The sequence below is a fragment of the Triturus cristatus genome, chromosome 3_1 (assembly GCF_964204655.1).
Source record: "Triturus cristatus chromosome 3_1, aTriCri1.1, whole genome shotgun sequence".
NCBI classification, from domain to species: domain Eukaryota; kingdom Metazoa; phylum Chordata; class Amphibia; order Caudata; family Salamandridae; genus Triturus; species Triturus cristatus.
In genome coordinates this window covers 916,125,297-916,143,849 of record NC_140583.1, presented here as the reverse complement: position 1 = coordinate 916,143,849, position 18,553 = coordinate 916,125,297, and the positions used below count along the sequence as shown (strand labels likewise).

The 18,553-nt window shown below is 43.2% G+C and overlaps 1 protein-coding gene across 1 annotated transcript in view; it reads right to left on the bottom strand.

Moving 5' to 3' along the window:
• PLA2R1 (phospholipase A2 receptor 1) overlaps nt 1-18,553 on the bottom strand; it is a 946,386-nt gene that overhangs the window by 11,402 nt on the left and 916,431 nt on the right. The window contains exon 27 of the mRNA XM_085645464.1: nt 12,832-12,948. Within this exon, the coding sequence (XP_085501590.1) occupies nt 12,832-12,948 (117 nt within the window). The remainder of the gene's footprint in view (nt 1-12,831; nt 12,949-18,553) is intronic.

The following is an 18,553-nucleotide window of genomic DNA, read 5'->3' as shown; positions in this document are numbered from 1 at the left end:
CTCAATCAGAAATGCACAGATGTGGCTGCCCCCAGCACCCAGTTGTGAGGAGGCAGACTGCCAGCCACACAGAGCCCCGAGCATCGAATTGCTCACTTTCCCAAAGTGATATTTCCAGCACCGTAATGTCTAACCACCTCCCATTACCGGAGAGGATTTGCCATTATGAACTCATTGATACAAAACACTATACTGTTACTATTCTGCCTGTAGTAACTAAAGCTCAACAGCCTTTCCCTACACATCCTCATGCTAATCCAATGTGAGAAGCAGGCCCCCCGGATATAGCAGGAGACATGCAGAAACTTGGCACCTAGCTTTATACACGGCAAACCGAGTAGCAGTACCCCACACACACAGGTCCCACCAGGGCAAACTTGCAGCATACTGGATGAGCTACCTCCGTGGATAGTACAAATAGTGCAGTAGGCCCAAGGAGGCACAATCGAGATACATGTACTTTGTACAGGTCTTACCCCATGAGAGGGGATTTACAGCTAACTTGAATCAGACAATCATATATACACGAATCCAAAGTATGTATATGACTAGCACAGTGCCTTGACACTGCACAGCAGTGCCAAACACGCTTCAGTCCTAAGGTTGGCATCCAGAACAGTGGCAAACTGGGAAGGAGAAAAGCAAAAAGACGAGGGAGAGCACCCTAGGAAAGGCCAATTCCAACACCGTTGTTTTGCAGACAGCTGAGTTGTCATACTAGACCTTAAAAGTAAAAAAAATTCATGGCAATTTACATTTTAGGGTGGCGTCCTGATATCTACTCACAAGTCTCCAGACTCTTTTGGACGTAAATGCTGAGTTCTACGCGGGTTTGAGAGGGAAGATTTGGTACATTTTAGATGCCTTAATCCCTGTGTTAAGAGAAGCACGTTGTAGATTTTTCTATCCCTTTTATTGTACATATCAAGCACCTGCGATATAGGATTTAGTCAAATGCATTTTTATGAGGAATACAAGTCAGATTTGCTCATAGTTAATGGAATTTTTGGATTGTATTTTGAATGTTTGTAACAAATATCAAAAGTGCATGTGTAACTGGCGTGCATTTGTGACTAATGTTCTTTAGGTAGTTTGTGAAAATAATGCTTGTGCAAAACACTATGGGGCCGATTCTCAGAACTAATCTGAGACAAAATCCTAAACTTACTACTTTTGGTATTCACAGAAGGCATTTAGTAGTAGTAAAGTTAGGATTTTGTCTTAAATTAGGATTTTATTTTAAATTAGGATTTTGTCTTAAAACCAAAACTTAAGTTTACCTTAAGTTTAATGTAAGTTTAATTTAAGACAAAATCCTAATTTAAGACAAATTCCTAGTTTAAGACAAAATCCTAATTTAAGATAAAATCCTAACTTTACTACTACTAAATGCCTTCTGTGAATACAAAAGTAGGAAATTTAGGATTTTGTCCCAGATTAGTTCTGTGAATCGGCCCCTTTTATCATTTCTTATATTTTTTGTTTGTTTACGGGGTAGGTTAGGGTAACATTTTATTACGGTTAATAAAAGCTATCTGCTAAGAAAGACTCAGCATGCACACAAAACCACCCCCAGTACACCCATAGTACATAGTGACATACGTTTATCTTTAAATTCATATCCATCCACTGAGGATGCAAATGATATGCTATACCTGCTCATAAAGTACAAAAACATCCATTCCATCAAGTTAAAGTTTGCATTTAAAAACAAGCACAATACTAAGACTAGAGCTCAGCAGATTAAGCTAACATTACTGAAATGGTCTTGGCCTGTACAGCATATGTGTCCAAATACATAATTCCAAAATACCATTAAAAGCATTTAAGTAATAAATCATAAACCAATGTGTCCCGTCACAATAATACAATTTCATATAATATAATCCAGTAAAATAAAAAAACATAAGCTTGATGAACTCCATGACTTTTCACAACTATGCTTGCTATCCTGACGTCTAATGAAATGGGTATGCTGGGTAGGTACAAGTTACACAATGCAAAGTTTTAAAATATAATATGTTGTAAAATGCAACCACTGAAGTGCAAATAAACAAGAACTAACTACAGCTCCTTTACTGTTGGAGGCTGACTGCTGTTAATTAAAAATGCTCCATTTAATCTATACATTTTATAAAAGGGATAGGCACTATGGGAAAGTCACCACTAAAGCAGAAAATAATTGCTTGTTGACACGTTTTTATACCAAACTGAAGGTATACTGGAGGTAACGAGTATCTTGGTTCAGGTAGGGTGCACAAACAAATTCACATTAGGTGCAAAAAAGTGTATTGATATAGTTAACACAATCTGCATCTATTTTTAAGTGGTGTGGTCACCCATTTTGGCAATGAATCTAGTGAAATGAAAGTGTCAAATCGAAGTTGCATTAACCTCATTTTAAAGTTGCGACTATAACTTTCAGCTAAATATTTTTGGTGCTGTAGTCGTTTTGACGAGTTTTTGGTCATACAGCTATGACTTATTTTCCAAAACTTTTCCTTGTCCTCTAAAAATGAGTACTGCCGTAATTGTTTGTTTTATAATAATTTGAACGTATTGTATGATTGGTTTAGGTTCCATACACTAGCAACTTGAAGGTCTTTTAGAGCAGATGTCAGCTCTATCAAGACAGGGGTTTTATAAAATCCATATCTGCATCTCTTGCCATCTATATGCTTTTAACCACTTGAGTGCCCATGACGAGATGGTCTCGTCATGGGCCGCGGTGCGCTGTGCCCATGACGAGACTATCTCGTCATGAACCCCGCCCGCTAATGAAAGGGCCGGCACAGGGCGGGGAAAGGGCGGGGCACTCAAGGGGTTAATGTACCATCCTCTTCTTTCATCAAAGAGAATATGCAAAGAAAAAATAGCAATCCAATATGTCCACGTGAATTTGGGTATAAATGTAATAACTCAGAACAGGTGTTCCCCTGGAACTCATTTTCAATGCAAATATGAATATACAGACTTATGTGCAGAGTGAATCTATGAAAAACAAGTTGCAATAGGGCAAACATCTATTCTGCAAAAACTAAATCCTATCACAAGCTTGAATAATGTTGTGACACCCAGTAATAAATTATTTATTTATCCAATTAGATTCAGCCGCAACAAAGCTTTATTATGGCTCACATGAACGAATACGTCTCATTGCATTTATAATTACGTGAGAAGTGAACAGATTTAGAAAAGCACCCCAAGTGAAAAACCAGAGAACAAGAAGGTGATCATTTGGGTGAATAAGCAAACGTAAAACCACAATGGTTTCTTTCAGGAGACAGCCAGTCCTTCATTAGATCATGCAGCACAAAAGATAAATACACAGTGTGTTCATTATGTACAACTATGGTTTATCTTCTATTGATGTCGATGGCGTTTCGACCCTAATTGCGGATACTAGGGTATCATCAGGACAGAAGAAAAACCAGGGGAATGGCAAAGGTCTACTTCAATAGTGTAGACCAGGTTGTACTAAGCCCGATTGCAGTGTGCTGACCTGTGTAGGCCACACAGCGAGAGACAGTTTTAATAAAGGGCCATCATTCTGCATCTCGTGATTTTGGCTGTGCGCCGTGGCTAATTAATGGGAAGCTTTCAGCAAAGAGTGGGTAGAGATGGCCCAGGAAACAATTAATGGACCCTAAACACCTTCAAAAGCGAGGTCTCCTGATCAGAGATCAGTGGCTCAACAATAAAGAACTTTAATAGTCCTTTGTTCTGAAGTCTGTGCATTCATTTTTACATTGAAAATGAGTTCCAGGGGAACACTTGTTCTTAGTTACTTCAACAAAGATAAGGCATACTTAATCAGAGAGGACTTCTGGACTGCCATTAGAGCAACAGCCCAAATTCCAGTCTCACCTGAGCTTGAGATGCATTATTAGAAAGCTGAAGTAACAACCGGTACACCTTACTTTGAGGAGCATTTAAAAAGTTACCCATCTTCCTGGGAAAGACTAACAAACCATAAGACAGTGTGGGAATTAATTTTTACCTTACTTACTTGTAACAAAGGGGCCAACTGCGACAGACAGAGGGCAGCAAATAAGGATAGTACAGCAGGCAGAAATGCCGTGGAAGCTGAGGAGCGATCGGTCGCATGCACAAACACAATCCCACCGTTTCCGCAAGAAATCAAGCGGCAGCATAAAACTCGATGGGGAGGAGCAAATTTTGAAGACATAAGTTTACTACAGGCTTATTACCAAAACAACCAATCCAGTGGCATAACGTAAGATGATGAGGCCCTCCTGCAGGGCCCCGGAAGTCTTTCATATCTCACAAATATTAATTCACTTTGGGCTGAATGAAGCCCTCTTGAAGGTTTGGGGAACACTGCGGGGTTGGGCTACCCTGCGCTGCAGGGTCTGCAGGTGCTGCAGGGGCTTGTGTTATGCCCCTGTATAATACCATTATTACTGCAGACCTTTGTATCAGGCTAGCCAGCATTTGCAATTTTCAAATTATATTGGACAATGGAGACATTTCTCAGTCTTACAAATATTTATTAGAGCCTGTGGGGGTGATGCACAAAAACATTTATGACTATAGAAAACAGGTTTGCAACTAATAGCTTGGCGACTACTGGTAGCTCACCAACACCCTTGAAGAAGCTCTCCTTAGAAAGTTCAGCCCAGTATATTATTGAGAGGCTTTATTCACATTAATGACGATAGCACTGCTCATCCTAAGACTCTTACAGTGGCGCCGAGCACAACCAATAGAAGGGCCTCGTGCCTAGACATAAACACACACTGTGTTGGCCCACATGGCTTGCAACACCTTATGTATCCACTCTCAATCTAGTAAATGTTGCTAGGAGATTGAACAAGTTGCAGACTCCACTCTTTCACTCACACTATGTGTGCCGGCAGTAGCCAGAGCTAGAGCCAGAGTGTAGTCGCATAAGTGTGGGCTGGTAGGAGCCAGACAGAAAGTGAGGGATTTTAGTGCATGGTCAGACCGGCAGCTGAAGAGAGCAGAGGCTGGATCCAGAGCTGAAATCCACTTTCAAGAATCACTGTGCAAGCATCCTTGTGTGTTCATGCATGTATGTGTGTGTTGTGTGTGAGTAGCATTGTTTCTCCCTAATAAACATTGTTGCTCCCTTTGCAGCCTAGTGTAAAGGACCCCCAAAAGTATATCTTTATTCCCACAATTCCTGGCACAATAGTCGTCCTGGCAAACTAATTTAAATTCTTGACATATTCTGGGCATTCCTGGTCTAGTTGACCATACAGGCAGCCATTACTGGCATATTGTGAGTAGGACTGCCTCATTCTGGCCACTTGTAAAATAAAGGTGACCACCTCTGGTGTAATAATGGCCATGACGGATGCATTGGGAGCATTCTGGCTATTATGGTGTCCAGCCTTGGCACAGTGGTGAGCATTATTGTCATATTATAGGCATCCTTGGTGTTACGGTGAGCATCCATGGTAGGTGATCACAAACTCTGGACATTTGAAGGAGATTCTGTCCATGTGAAGCATTAGTACATATGAGTACTTGATGAAAATGACAAGCTGATGTTTGGGGATTGCATATTTTCTAAAAATGAAAACTGCTACTTTGAAGGAAAATGTCATGTTTCTTGCAGGAAATAAATTTGGATAATTGAGCTTGTTTGCCCTAAATGGAAGCAGTATTGCATTAAAAAATGTTTTTTTCTGATACTGATATGCTAATTAAGACAAAATGCTTGCTTTCAAAACACTTAAAGAATACGGCATTGTTTACTGTAGGGACTTAAGGCCTGATTTAGATCTTGGCAGGGTTATTCCATCACTCCAGTATGGGGAGGGACATGCTCCAGAGACAACAACAACAGGGGAATACAATTGCAGGCGAGTGCAACCCGCTCCTAGCCTCACCTAAGGGGGCGATGGTCTCCCACTCTGGGGTCAAGCAAGCCCCCACAGGATGCCCGAGGCACAATGACTGCCTCCTTCGGAGCCGCCATCAAATAAAGCAGGCACCAGTTCCTACCGGTGTATCTGCCTTCTCCTGCTCCCCTGGGGATAACATCACATGAAGTAGGGAAGGTCTGCGGCTCCAGGAGTATATGAGCCCCTGTCTGAGCTGCAAACACCAGTCCCCGACACCACACAGTGCGCCCCTTCAGATTGCCGGGGCTCCGGCCGAGTCTCGTTGCAAGGGAGACCCATGTAGGCCTCCAGGCCCAGTCGCACACTCCTGGGGCAGACTTAGACTCCAGGCAGGGCCAAAAGTACAGGTAGCGCAGCTGACGTCAGTGGGGCCTGAGGGGAGTGGAGACTCTGCACCAGGTCCCACCCATCCCTCTCACAGCCCCTTTACAGGCTCTGCGAAGGGCTGGTGGCAGTAGTTAATTGGCCGATAAACAGCCCAGTATGGTGCAGGCGGCAGCTTGCGCCCTCCAGATGGATCAGAAATGGGGGGCCGCTAGTCCCTAGGATAACCCCTTGATCAGTCAGGGGAACGTGGTGGGGCAGCAAAAGGCAGCGGCAGCCACAAGTGGCATGCGACAGACAGGCTAATGAGAGGATTTTAGAGCCGGGAAACGGCGCTCCTTAAGGGCACGTCATGGGTCTCATTTGTGTTGATAACCTTACCCGGTGTTATAGTTTGGAAATGGTGACGAAAGTGTCAAGAAAATGTGTGCCCCAGATGTCTGGCAGGCATATCTTTATCAGTCAGTCTGTGACTTTTCTAAGACATAACTAGATAGAGGCCCTCTCCTATCAGAACTGCATTGGCAGGTAATTAGATGATATTTGTTAGTGCTTGCCTCAAGAATTTTTCCTGCTCCTCATAAGGTGCATGGATTTTGGCCAGTGTAAATCTAAAAGCAACCCCTATGAGTCTCACTGCAAGATGTTGACCACTCTTTACATTTTTCTAGGAATATGCCATGTGTTTCCCAGGAGAAGGCCACTCTGTCCTTTTTCTTGGGAACTGTAGTCAGGAATTAAACTGGCAACCATTAGAATTTTAGCCTAAGTCAGTCTGTTTCCAAAACGTGCCTTTGTTATGTTAGGTAAATGTTGCTGCCTGAGTTCTGAAGCATAGACAGCATCACCAATCTCTTTGCTGGTGCATTTAAATAAAATGAATCAGTTTAATTTACAATAATAAATATTATTATTTAAATTAAATAAAAAACACTAATTTTCATTCTTATATTTAATTAATTATATAGTATTTTAGTGGAACATATTTATTTATAATGTGTAATTAATTTAAACTTGTTATTAAAAATGTAAGTGAGTTATCTATTTATTTTTAAACAAATCCCTACATATTAATTTATTTAATTAAAAAATATTTAAAAATATATATATGTGTAATTTTAAATTTGATACAATTATTAACATTATTTACTATGGGTTGTTAATTTAAGTCCTGCCTCCATTATTTGCTATGGGAATTTGTTGCAGTACCTGTGAGTGGACATGTGTGGTGCTGGATGTACTCTAAGACTGGACAGGAGTACATTTATCCTCATCCACGCCTGCAAATGCCTGCACAACACCTGACCCAAATACCTCAACGGCAGAATAAACTTCCACGTGCCCAGAAGAAACCGCCGATCCTCTAACCTCGCACTAGCCGAAACCCCACACATCCACAGACCCAGGGTAGGCGGAAGATTCTTCTCTCACATTGCGGCCAAGACCTGAATCAAGCTCCCGGCGGACATCAGACACGCCCCCTCCCTGAGCACCTTGAGAAAGACCCTCAAGACCTGGCTCTTCGGCTAAACAGATCTGCGGACCCCCCCCAGCGCCTTGAGACCCTCACAGGTGAGTAGTGTTCTTACAATCCCCTGATTGATTGATTGATTTATAGCTGTTTATGTCCTTTTTGACTGTAGCAACATTTGAAGTACAGGTTGAAACAAGAAATGGGCTTACTCTTTTCTGGGTGGATCTTTGTATTCGTATATTCCTCCCTAAACCCTGCTTTACCCCTCCGTTATCCAGTGCTTAGTTTGTAAGATAAGTGCCACGGCTCCTGCCAGGAGGCTACTGCGGCTCGCACCACCCATTGCTCCTGCCAATGACAGCACCAAAAAAACTGTTAACCATCACACTCCTACAAGTGTGACAAGACTATTCCAGGCCACCCAATTCTATTAGAATGCCCTGGGTGGCATGTATTAGTCATATTGAATTAATAGACAACTGTTACTGTGCTCATCTCAAATTTAGACAGACAGCGCCACCCTGCCTGTATTGACAATTAAGTACCAGTGCTGAGCACTGTAAACCACTGGCTCAGAATTAAGCACTGGATAAGCCCCTCGTACCACCATAAATCCCCTCCTATTTTTTAGTAAGTATTTTTAATTTTCCCACCACTCTCTCAAGTTCCTCCCACATTTACTATCAAAACATATACCTACCTTTGCGGAGAAGACAGCAACCTGGGTGGAGACTTCCACATAGAAAACATAGGCGAGGCGGAGATCTGTGCACGTAGGTTTGTGAATAGCATTATGTTACACTACTAAATGTACTACAAAGTTCAATTTGTTTCTAGGCCCCAGTGTGTTGTTGTCTTCTTGCAGGCTGTGAAAAAGAGCTTCAATGAAGGATTTGGTTACTGGCGATTCCTCGTCTGAGCTCTGTTTCTGAGGTCTCCTCTCGCTGGCAGAGGCAACACACTCATTCTCAAAAGATGACCCCTTCGTCATAGCCGGCATTCTTGACAGCATCTCTTTGAGTGTATCCTCCTCCTCATATTTATGCAATGCCATTGTGATTCTGGGATTAAAGAGTTACAGGAGGGCATGTGTGGTATTGTGCCTTAGCTCCTCATGCAAATCTTCTGACCTCCTGCCTCTGCCACCTGGTGTGGGATCTACCTGCTACTTTACCAGAGTATGTGTGATGATGTCTCCAGTGCTTGGCTAATTGTTGCTAAGAGTCCACTGGAGGGGTCCCAGGCACAGATCTTGCCTTTATGGCTGACAGTTCAGCTTTTCTGGATGAGGTAGCAAGACCCACAAGCACCAATTTCATATTCCACTAGGGGCCTTCCCACTATCTCCCACCTAGGTTCTACTTCATATCTTCATGGTTTAGCATTCTACATTAGTGGCAATGTTTTATTGGGGGCCAGGAGTATCCCCTTTGCTATTTTTTTTAAGGCTATATGACTCCTTATGGCCCAATTCCACGGTCCACTTTACCGCTGCAAGTACGGGGACATCTCTTATCTTACATGCTCATTACCTCCACTACATATGCCACTTATGAATTCAGCAGCCCTCCTGCGACGTCTCTTCACCTTTTGGGTTGGAGAATAGCTTAATTTACATCCGGTACCATCTGAATCTTCCGCAAGTTTTCTTTTATCTCAGTAGGGTGCTGCTACTTTGGGGCTCCTATGCTTGCCAGTCTCAGAATGTGGATGCCATTTTTGGAGTTCCATTCACACACTCCATTAGTGTCAAGCACCGGATCTGTTGAAATCTGGCATCATCCTCTGCTTTGTGGCAATATCCCACAGTCGAGAAGTTCCAGATTATTGGGGTTGGGGAGTAAAGCTCTAGGAGGCTACCATGTTATCTACCTGGACCGAGGAGTGCTGAATTGGTCTTACTACTCTGCCGTCTTGACTCCACCTCTCCTTCGCTCCTTTTACAAAGGCATATGGCTTCATTGTTTTATTTGTGACCAACCACCTTTTTGTCACTATGACCCAAGACATCCCTCTTTTGCTCTAATAATGGAATGTGTGTACCAAAAAGGGTGATTTTATTTATACATTTTTATAATGCACAACTTAATTGAGAGGTTTCCGCAAGCTGAATAAGCAACTGTATTGATCAAAGAAGGTCAACTAGAGTAGAGTGAACAGTATTTTAGAGCATCAAGAAGAAGAAGATGTAAGGTGGTGAGTAACTGGAAGAGGCCATACATGGATGTAAAAAAGAAAAACAATGAAGAAAGACAGATCAGGAAAAGAGCAACAGTGAAAAGGGACTGCTAGTGTGACTGGTGCAATGGAGATCAGAGGAAAAAATAGGTAGGGACGAGGTCATGGAAAATTATGTACAAACAGTGATCTGCAGGAGGTGGGAATGTAGGAGTATGGTGTGTGTTCCTGTTTCTTCAGAATAGCATGAGAGACTTTGCACATCTCAGGTAGACTGAGAAGTTCGAATGTGAGGTAGCAGCATTAAAGAAGGTTTGAATTAGTGCTTTATGAGTTCTGAACTTTAGTTTCCATACTCAGGTTGTAAATGTTCTTTAATTTTTTGTTAGCACCAAAGAGCTTTAGTGAGGAGCAGTGATATAGGTTGCCATAGGCATATTGCCTGAACTTTATAGATGCTTCAAAGAGGAGACAATGGAGCGTCCTTAGAAAAAGGGAAAAATTGTCATATTTTCTAATGCCAGGTACAAGAATTGTCACTGATAGAGGACAACTTTGACTAGTGTTAAGTAAGATATTAAAGTGTTGAACAAGATGGCGTTCCCAATGTCATTTCTGGCTATCTATAAAGCCTGAACAATGTGACAGAAGTTGAAGAAATGGTTTGAGCTTCTTGATGGCACACCCTTGCTTTAGTTGCTACCAGCTTGACCTGTACAAACATGTAGGGGAAGTAGCATTTACAACACGCATCCATTACAACGCATATGCCTTTACCACGCATGTCTTTACCATGCACATTTTTACCATGCATTTGTCTTTACCACTTACATTTACATTTTTGTTGTAAAGGCATTTGCATGATAAAAGTTTGTGTGGTAAAGGCATATGCGTTGTAATAGACACATTGTAAAGACATGCGTTGTAATGGCATGTGTGGTTTCATCATCCAACCAACATGTGGAGATTTGAGTCAGGCCACAAGCAGAATGATTTGAATTCATATGTAAGACTGGAGTTGAAGCCATCTTAATGCAGCACACTGAGGCAATCATTTTGAGATAAGAGTCATGAGGTCAAAGGGTAAGCATAAAGTTATTTTTCTCTGGATTAAGTTTGAGAAGATTCGAAGATTCCTGTTTTGTAGGTTTGAGAGGCGTTTTTTTCCATTGTGCAGATGTCTTCTATTGAAGAGATATTTAAGTATATTAGGGTCTCTGAATATTGCTGTATGGCCACAACCTCCTTCTGAATCAGGTTACTTGGTGGCTGCATATATAGATTGAATAATATAGGATTGCACTCTGTCTCCTCTTCACATATACTGGCAAGCCCACCACTCTCAGCATGATTCACACTGGCTGCGTTTCCCATACCACTTAGGCTAACTAGCCAAGCTGCCTTCAGAGCATCACTGCATTGTTCACGCCTTTGTGGCACTATAGAAGAGTACATCCTGCATCCTTATTAGTCTGCCACTGGATGTTTCTGTTGGTTATACATATCCCAGTGGCAATCACACTACAATTGCCTACATAGCACGATTTGTAAACTTTGAACCTAAACTAAAATCTGCAGGGATGTTTTCATTTAGGTCGATAGAGACGTTTTCATGTCTAAGTATCACTGGTTCCCCTGGTATATAACACCCACACTGCAATCCGGAGTCCTACAATATCACACCAATATGAATCATTTATCCACAACAAAATTGTATAGTAGAAGCTCTAATTTCAGCTCCACCCACACTGCAATCCGGAGTCCTACAATATCACACCAATATTAATCATGTATCCACAACAAACTTGTATAGTAGAAGCTCTAATTTCAGGTCCACCCACACTGCAATCCGGAGTCCTACAATATCACACCAATATTAATCATGTATCCACAACAAACTTGTATAGTAGAAGCTCTAATTTCAGGTCCACCCACACTGCAATCCGGAGTCCTACAATATCACACCAATATTAATAATTTATCCACAACAAACTTGTATAGGAGAAGCTCTAATTTCAGTTCCACCCACACTGCAACCCGGAGTCCCACAATATCACACCAATATGAATCATTTATCCACAACAAATTTGTATAGGAGAAGCTCTAATTTCAGTTCCTCCACAGTCCCTCTAACCTGTGTAAATCCGTGTAAACTACTCCCCACTCCCTCAGTCACTTTACTGAAAGGAAAGGCAGGTGCTTGTGCTGATTTACACACTAGCAAAAAGATATCAAAAGTTGTAGGAAATGCAGGAGAAATAGAAATGTTCCTGGGAGCAAACCTACGAGGCAAAACACTCTATTTTTGCAGTTATTCAATAAAAGTGAAAGGGGACGATCCCCCTTTCAATGAAAAAATAATTACATTTCCAAAAAGTTTAAAATGGACAAAGAAATAGTACAGTGATCCAGCACAGTCCTCATCCAGGTTAGGAAAGCCAACATGGCAGAGATGCTACACTTGCACATGTGCTAATTGGAGAGAGAACAGGGAACTAACTCAATGATTAAAAAAAAAGAAAAAGTCGAGAATCATTAAGGCACGTATTCAGAGTGGTCTGATAAATCCAATATCGGGCACAAGCAACATTTTTCTGACACGTCTTTGATTTTTTTCAGAAAAAGGGAAAATCTGTGGGCCTGGGTGACAAATCACAAATTCTACTGGTTATTCCTGATTCAAGCCTGCAGGTAAAGCCGCCCTGAGGAACTACTACAATGTGCTGCGGTGTATGTATTTTCTTCAGGTGTTATTACCACCACCTAATACCGCCCAATCAGATTGAGGGTGAAAAAGGTGAGGCAAAAGCAGAGGAGGTGAAAGAGGAAGAAAGAAGATGTGAAAAACATTTCAGTCAATAATTTAAAAAAGAAAATATATAACAAACACAGTCATGCTGACCACGTATTTTCTGTGGAAAAGCATAATAAAAACAATTTACTAATTGGTTGTCACCTTACTTTCTTGCTTGTAAATGATGCTCAGCCAAATGAATATGATTGGCGAATGTAAATGCTGTAATTCTTGCACAAGAAAGGTATTCTCTTCATCATCTTTAATACTTAGAAGGTCCGCTCCTACGAGGGGCACAAACAACATGGCGATTATGACTTGACTGAATGACTTTCATACACAAGGTCACGACATGAAAGTAAGTAATGAACCTGCATTTTTAGGTGATGTTGCTGTATAATTGTTGTGCAGCTAGGTCACACTCTGGGACACGAGCAATATTTGTAAAATTCAGACCTAAAATCGCAAGATCAAAAAGATCGCATTTCTTTTGATTTTTAAAAGTATATGGCTACTCTATGTCGATTCCGCTCCCATTCATTGAAACAGGAAACTCCCTTGCCATTTCTCTAGTTTCCTCCCTCTACTGATTTCCTGTTTCCTAGAATGATCTTTCCCAATTTTCAGTCTGCCTAAGCCACTGTCCCCGTTTTCCGCACTTGTGGTTTCAACCCTCTTTTTGTCTTAGTTCAAAGGGTTCAACAGTTGCAGTTCATGTCTAACAAGCAAATACAACCCATCCAGAATGTCCACTAGAACTCCGAGCTACTTCCTATGTTGTGGCCAAAGAAAGGTAGCTCAGAGAAATAGTTTCTCCTGCCAAACATGCACGTGCACAGAGAGGCTCCAATCAACTGCAAACCAGATTTGTTGGGGGAAATATGTATTTTTCTGTGCCTCTGTACACATGTCCGGTGACTGCACAGAATTCATTTCTGCTCGATAAATGTTTTTCCCATTATACACAATGTAAGGATTTCCTCAAGTGCTTATGGAAATTGAGTTGCATGTTTGGCAATCTTGCCTTGGAGCTGCTGCATGGCGAGAAGCAAAGTGTGCTAAAAATACATGCATGAATTTCTATCAATATAAATTGCACTTAGTGTAAATGTACTACGTACTGCCTTACCTAAATTAGTAAAAAGTATGTTAGCAACATACAATTTCAGATGTCAATATAAAAGTACAGAACAGTGATAGTCAATGCCTCAGTCTTAATACTGGAACCCATACCCTGCCCCCTCCCACCGGAAGTACATGAGGCATACTTACCCAGCATTCCTTCTGTTCTTCTTTCTGTCTGCTGACTGAATGGGACAAGAGATGTGAGGGCTGCTCCTGTGGGGCTGGAGTAGCGTTTGTGGCCGCTGTGGCCGTCATCACAGCGAGGCGATAGTGACAGCGGTCAATAAGCATGTCTACCTGGCTGCTGGGTCGGCAGGGAGGCGTGCATGCAGGAATGCGGAATTCCGCTCTGTGGCTGAACATTTGGGCCGGTTGCGAGTCATAGGAACGCGTCTCCCTGCTGCCGGGCTGTTGGGGAGATGCGTGTCCAGGCCAACGTGCGGTGCAGGGCCCAGGGAGTGCACGGCGGTGAGAGCTTCATTGGTGGCCTGTCTTCAGCATTGGAACATGTTGGTGGGGACACTGGTGCAAGAGTGGTGTGCACGCCTGTGCTTCCCATGGTGGGTGTCTTCCGGGTTGCTGAACATGGGGGACGCCTGAAGCTGCCAGTCCTTGGGGCGAGTACTGCATAGCGGTTTGGTTGCAGCCTTTCTTGTGGTGGGGATGATCTATTTTGTCTGGTTATGTTCTGTTTGTGTCCATGAGGTCACCATCATTAGTGGGACTTTGGTTCGGCATCCGGTGATTCAGGGCACTTCACCTTTTGCCCGCTCATTACGGCCGTCTTGGCTGCTTTTGTTTACTCTTGTGGCTCCACTCCTAGTTAAATGGTTGCCTTCTTCTTGGGACTGTATCGGGCCTGCCGCCTTCTGATGGGTGTGGCATGCCTGTGTTTTAGGGGCCACATATTTCTGAGTGTTCCTGGGCCGGCAATTTTAGCAGGCGGTCGTGTCAGCTGGCGGGGGGATGTGTTTTCCTACCATTTGAGGGCTGTGGTGGGGAGACTTGGATGGTGGCCTCCACATTTTTGGTTTCAGGCATGGTCTCTGTAGGGATCGTGAGGCCCAGCAAGACCTCTTGTGTCCTTTTAATGCAGGAAGCTTTGGTTTCTTGGAGTCTTGTATTGCATCGAGATTCAGTTCTTGGCTGCCGATTTTTGGAGCTGGGGAACTAGGTTTGAGTCTCGACCTCTTCTCAACATCCTGTAGTTCTGGACAAATAACTAAATCTCCCCCTGCCTACTAAAAATGTATGTGTCCTTCTGTAATGTAACTGGCAGAGGCCATCTGCGGCAGGTGGTATGACTACCAGGACAGTTGTCTACGGTCCTGGGGTGATAGGTGGGATTGGCTGCAGGGGACCTTCCTGAGGGTCTCAGCTTTCCCTTCTTTTGTTGTATTCTTCCCATGTCTGTCGTGGACCGCTGACCAGTGAGTGGGTGATGTCATTGGTGCTTCTGTGCATCATTTCCTGTTTTCTGTATTTGTCGCACAGTTTTGGGTAACCTGCTGTGCGTCCTGCATCCGGTCTCTCTGACTGGTCTCTGGGGGATTCTTGGGTCCCTTTCTGTTGCTTCGGTCCAGTTTTTTAGTACATCAGCGGGGTTGAGTGATTGGCTAACCCACATGACTGGTATACTTCCTGGAAGCCTTTTCCTTTCAGGGTCATGGAGCTGCTTGTTTGATGGAGCAGGTGTCGGGATCCTTCAGGTCTTGGTTGGTCCCTTCACCTCTAGATTCTTTGACTGGCCTTCCTGGCTCTGTTTTCCCTGGTCACGTTTGGGGTGAGACCTTTAGGTTTGGTCTTATGCCCTCCTGGATGAATGGTCGGCTCATCTTGGGTTGGTTTCTTGCATCCATCACGGTCTGGGGAGAATGGTCTTGTTCACATGGTCCTCGCTCAGGCCGAAAGCTATTGGGTCGAGGGTATGCTGTGGACTGTCGCTGTTGGTAGCTTTTCCGTGTGTTAGGGCCATCTCCTTTGGCCGTTTGGCTATTTTTTTTCTCAGGAGTCTGCCTTTCTATGTTTAGCCAACTCTCTGGGTGCCCGGAGGGTCTTCCTGGGGATTCCTCTTTTGTCTTTATTTCCCTGGCTCCCATGGTTTTGTGGCTCACCCTTGCTCTTGTCGTGGTCTACCTTGGTTCTGGGCACCGGTCGGTTTCGGTACAGTTCTGACATGGTTGGAGTGTCCGATCCTTGGAGTTGTCTTTAGCTGGTCTTGGGATCAGCTGTCTGTCTCTGCTTTTCGGTTGGGTATTAAGCTTCTGTGGGACATTTGCCAGCTGCTGTTCTTATGTTTTTTTTCGCTGACCGGGGGCGGGGGTTCTCGTCATCTGGCTACTTAGGCTCTGATGCTGGTCCTCAGGCTGCTGGGGTCATCAGGATCTACAGGTGAACTCCCCTCTGCTGCAGATATGGTGGCTTTCCCTAAGTTGCTTTGCAGCAGCAGTCTTTCCTGGCTCTTTGGGCCCGGTTTCTCCTGCGGCCTCTGTGGGTTCATCTGTCTTTAGGGATCCACGATCTCAGGTTTTTGTTCGTCTGGTCATGATTGCTCTGGCATTCGTACCAGTTCTTTGCAGGCGGATGGTGCTGGGTCTCTTTCAGAGGGAGTTGTTGTGTCCGCCGGGGGGATCACTGACAGAATATCGACCACCACAATATCGACTTACACAAATATCTGGACATAAATATCATTTTAAAAAATATCGACCTCCTATGTTTATCATGGTAAGTACAAAAATATCAACAACAAAAAATATTGTTGTAAAAAATATCGATGTACAAAATATCATTTTTTTAATATGTATAAAAAATAATGTAAATTTAACTTTACAAAAATGATTTAGATTGATTTGTACATTTTAACAATTATAAGCGATATATGTAATTTAAAAATAAAATAAAAATACATATATAAAATGTGATATATATATATTTACTTAAAAACAATTCATAAATATTAATTGAAATTAATTTTAAAATGTTATGAATATATAAAAAAATTATACATACATATATATATATACACACACACTTGTAACATAAAATTAATAAAAAAATATATTATAAATTAAAATATTAATTATTTTTTAAACCTACATTTTGCACTACATTGAGTGCAACAGTCGAGTAAGAGGCCGATTCCGATTTCGGCCGGAAGGGCTCCGAATGATGGTCGGAGCCCTTCCGACCGAATCGGCTGATGACAGGCTCGGAGAGCCCGTCCGCCGTCCGGAATTCCCTCAGTACTCCCCCGGCCGCCTCTTTACGACCGAGGGAGTACGATGGCAGTTTATCAATGCCTTTTCGTGCCGGTCTTTCCGTCACGAAAAGGCAGTCGGAAACTGTCTTTGGGGGCCCCCAGGAGGTCCACCATGAGTGCGAGGCTGCCGAACCCTGCACCCGGTGGCAGGCACCTTGGGGTGCCGGCCAGAGGGTGCAGGGATGTACTGCACCCCTGCTTTTCACAATGCAAGCATGCATTCCGCTCGGAATGCATGCTTGCATTGTGAAGTATACGAGTGCGACCGAACCCTGTTCGGTCGCATCGTACTTGCAAGGCCGTAATCGACAACAGCAGGTCGGTCGGTTACGGCTCCTGACCGATGTCGGATGGACCTGAGTCCGTCCGACATCGGATTCGGACCCAAAGTGTTGGAGAGAGGAGGGGTACAAATTACTATTCCCGCTCCAGCAAGTGCCAACAGTAGGGAAAGAGTTGGATAGCGGATAGGTAAAAATTACTATTCCCACTCCAGCGAGTGCAACAGTAGGGAAAGTGATGGATAGCGAAGGGTTAAAATTTACTATTCCAACTCCAGCGAATGCAACAGTAGGGAGAGTGTTGGATAGCGGAGGGGAAAAAATTACTATTCCCACTCCAGCAAGTGCAAGAGTAGGGAAAGTGTTAGATAGCAGAGAGGTAAAATTAGTATTCCCACTCCAGTGAATACAATAGTAGGGAAACTGTTTGATAGCGGAGGGGAATCATTTACTATTCCCCACACCAATCGGTGCAACAGTAGGGAAAGTGTTGGATAGCAGAGGGGATAAAATTACTATTCCCACTCCAGCGAGTGCACCAGTAGGGAAAGTGTTGGATAGCAGAGGGGAAAAAATTACTATTCCTGCCCCAGTGAGTCAACAGTAGGGAAAGTGTTGGATAGCGGACGGGTATACACCACTATTCCCACCCCAGCGAGTGCAACAGTAGGGAAAGTGTTGGATAACAAAGGATTACAATTTACTATCCCAACTCCAGCGAATGCAACATTAGGGAAAGTGTTGGATAGCGGAGAGGTAAAAATTAGTATTCCCACTCCAGTGAATGCAATAGTAGGTAAAGTGTTGGATAGCAGAGGAGAATAATGTACTACTCCCATTCCAATGAGTGCAACAGTAGGGAAAGTGTTGGATAGCGGAGGGGAAAAAAATTACTATTCCCACTCCACCAAGTGCAACACTAGGGAAAGTGTTAGATAGCAAAGGAGTAAAAATTACTATTCCCACTCCAACTAGTGCAACAGTAGGGAATATGTTGGATAGCAAAGGAGTAAAATGTACTATTCCCACTCCAGCTAGTGCAACAGTAGGGAAAATGTTGGATATCGTAGGGGATAAAATTACTATTCCCACTCCAGCGAGTGCAACAGTAGGGAAAGTGTTGGATAGCGGAGGGGAAAAAAATACTATTCCCACTCCTGCAAGAGCGATGGTAGGGAAAGTGTTGGATAGAGAAGGGGAAAACATTACTATTCCCACTCC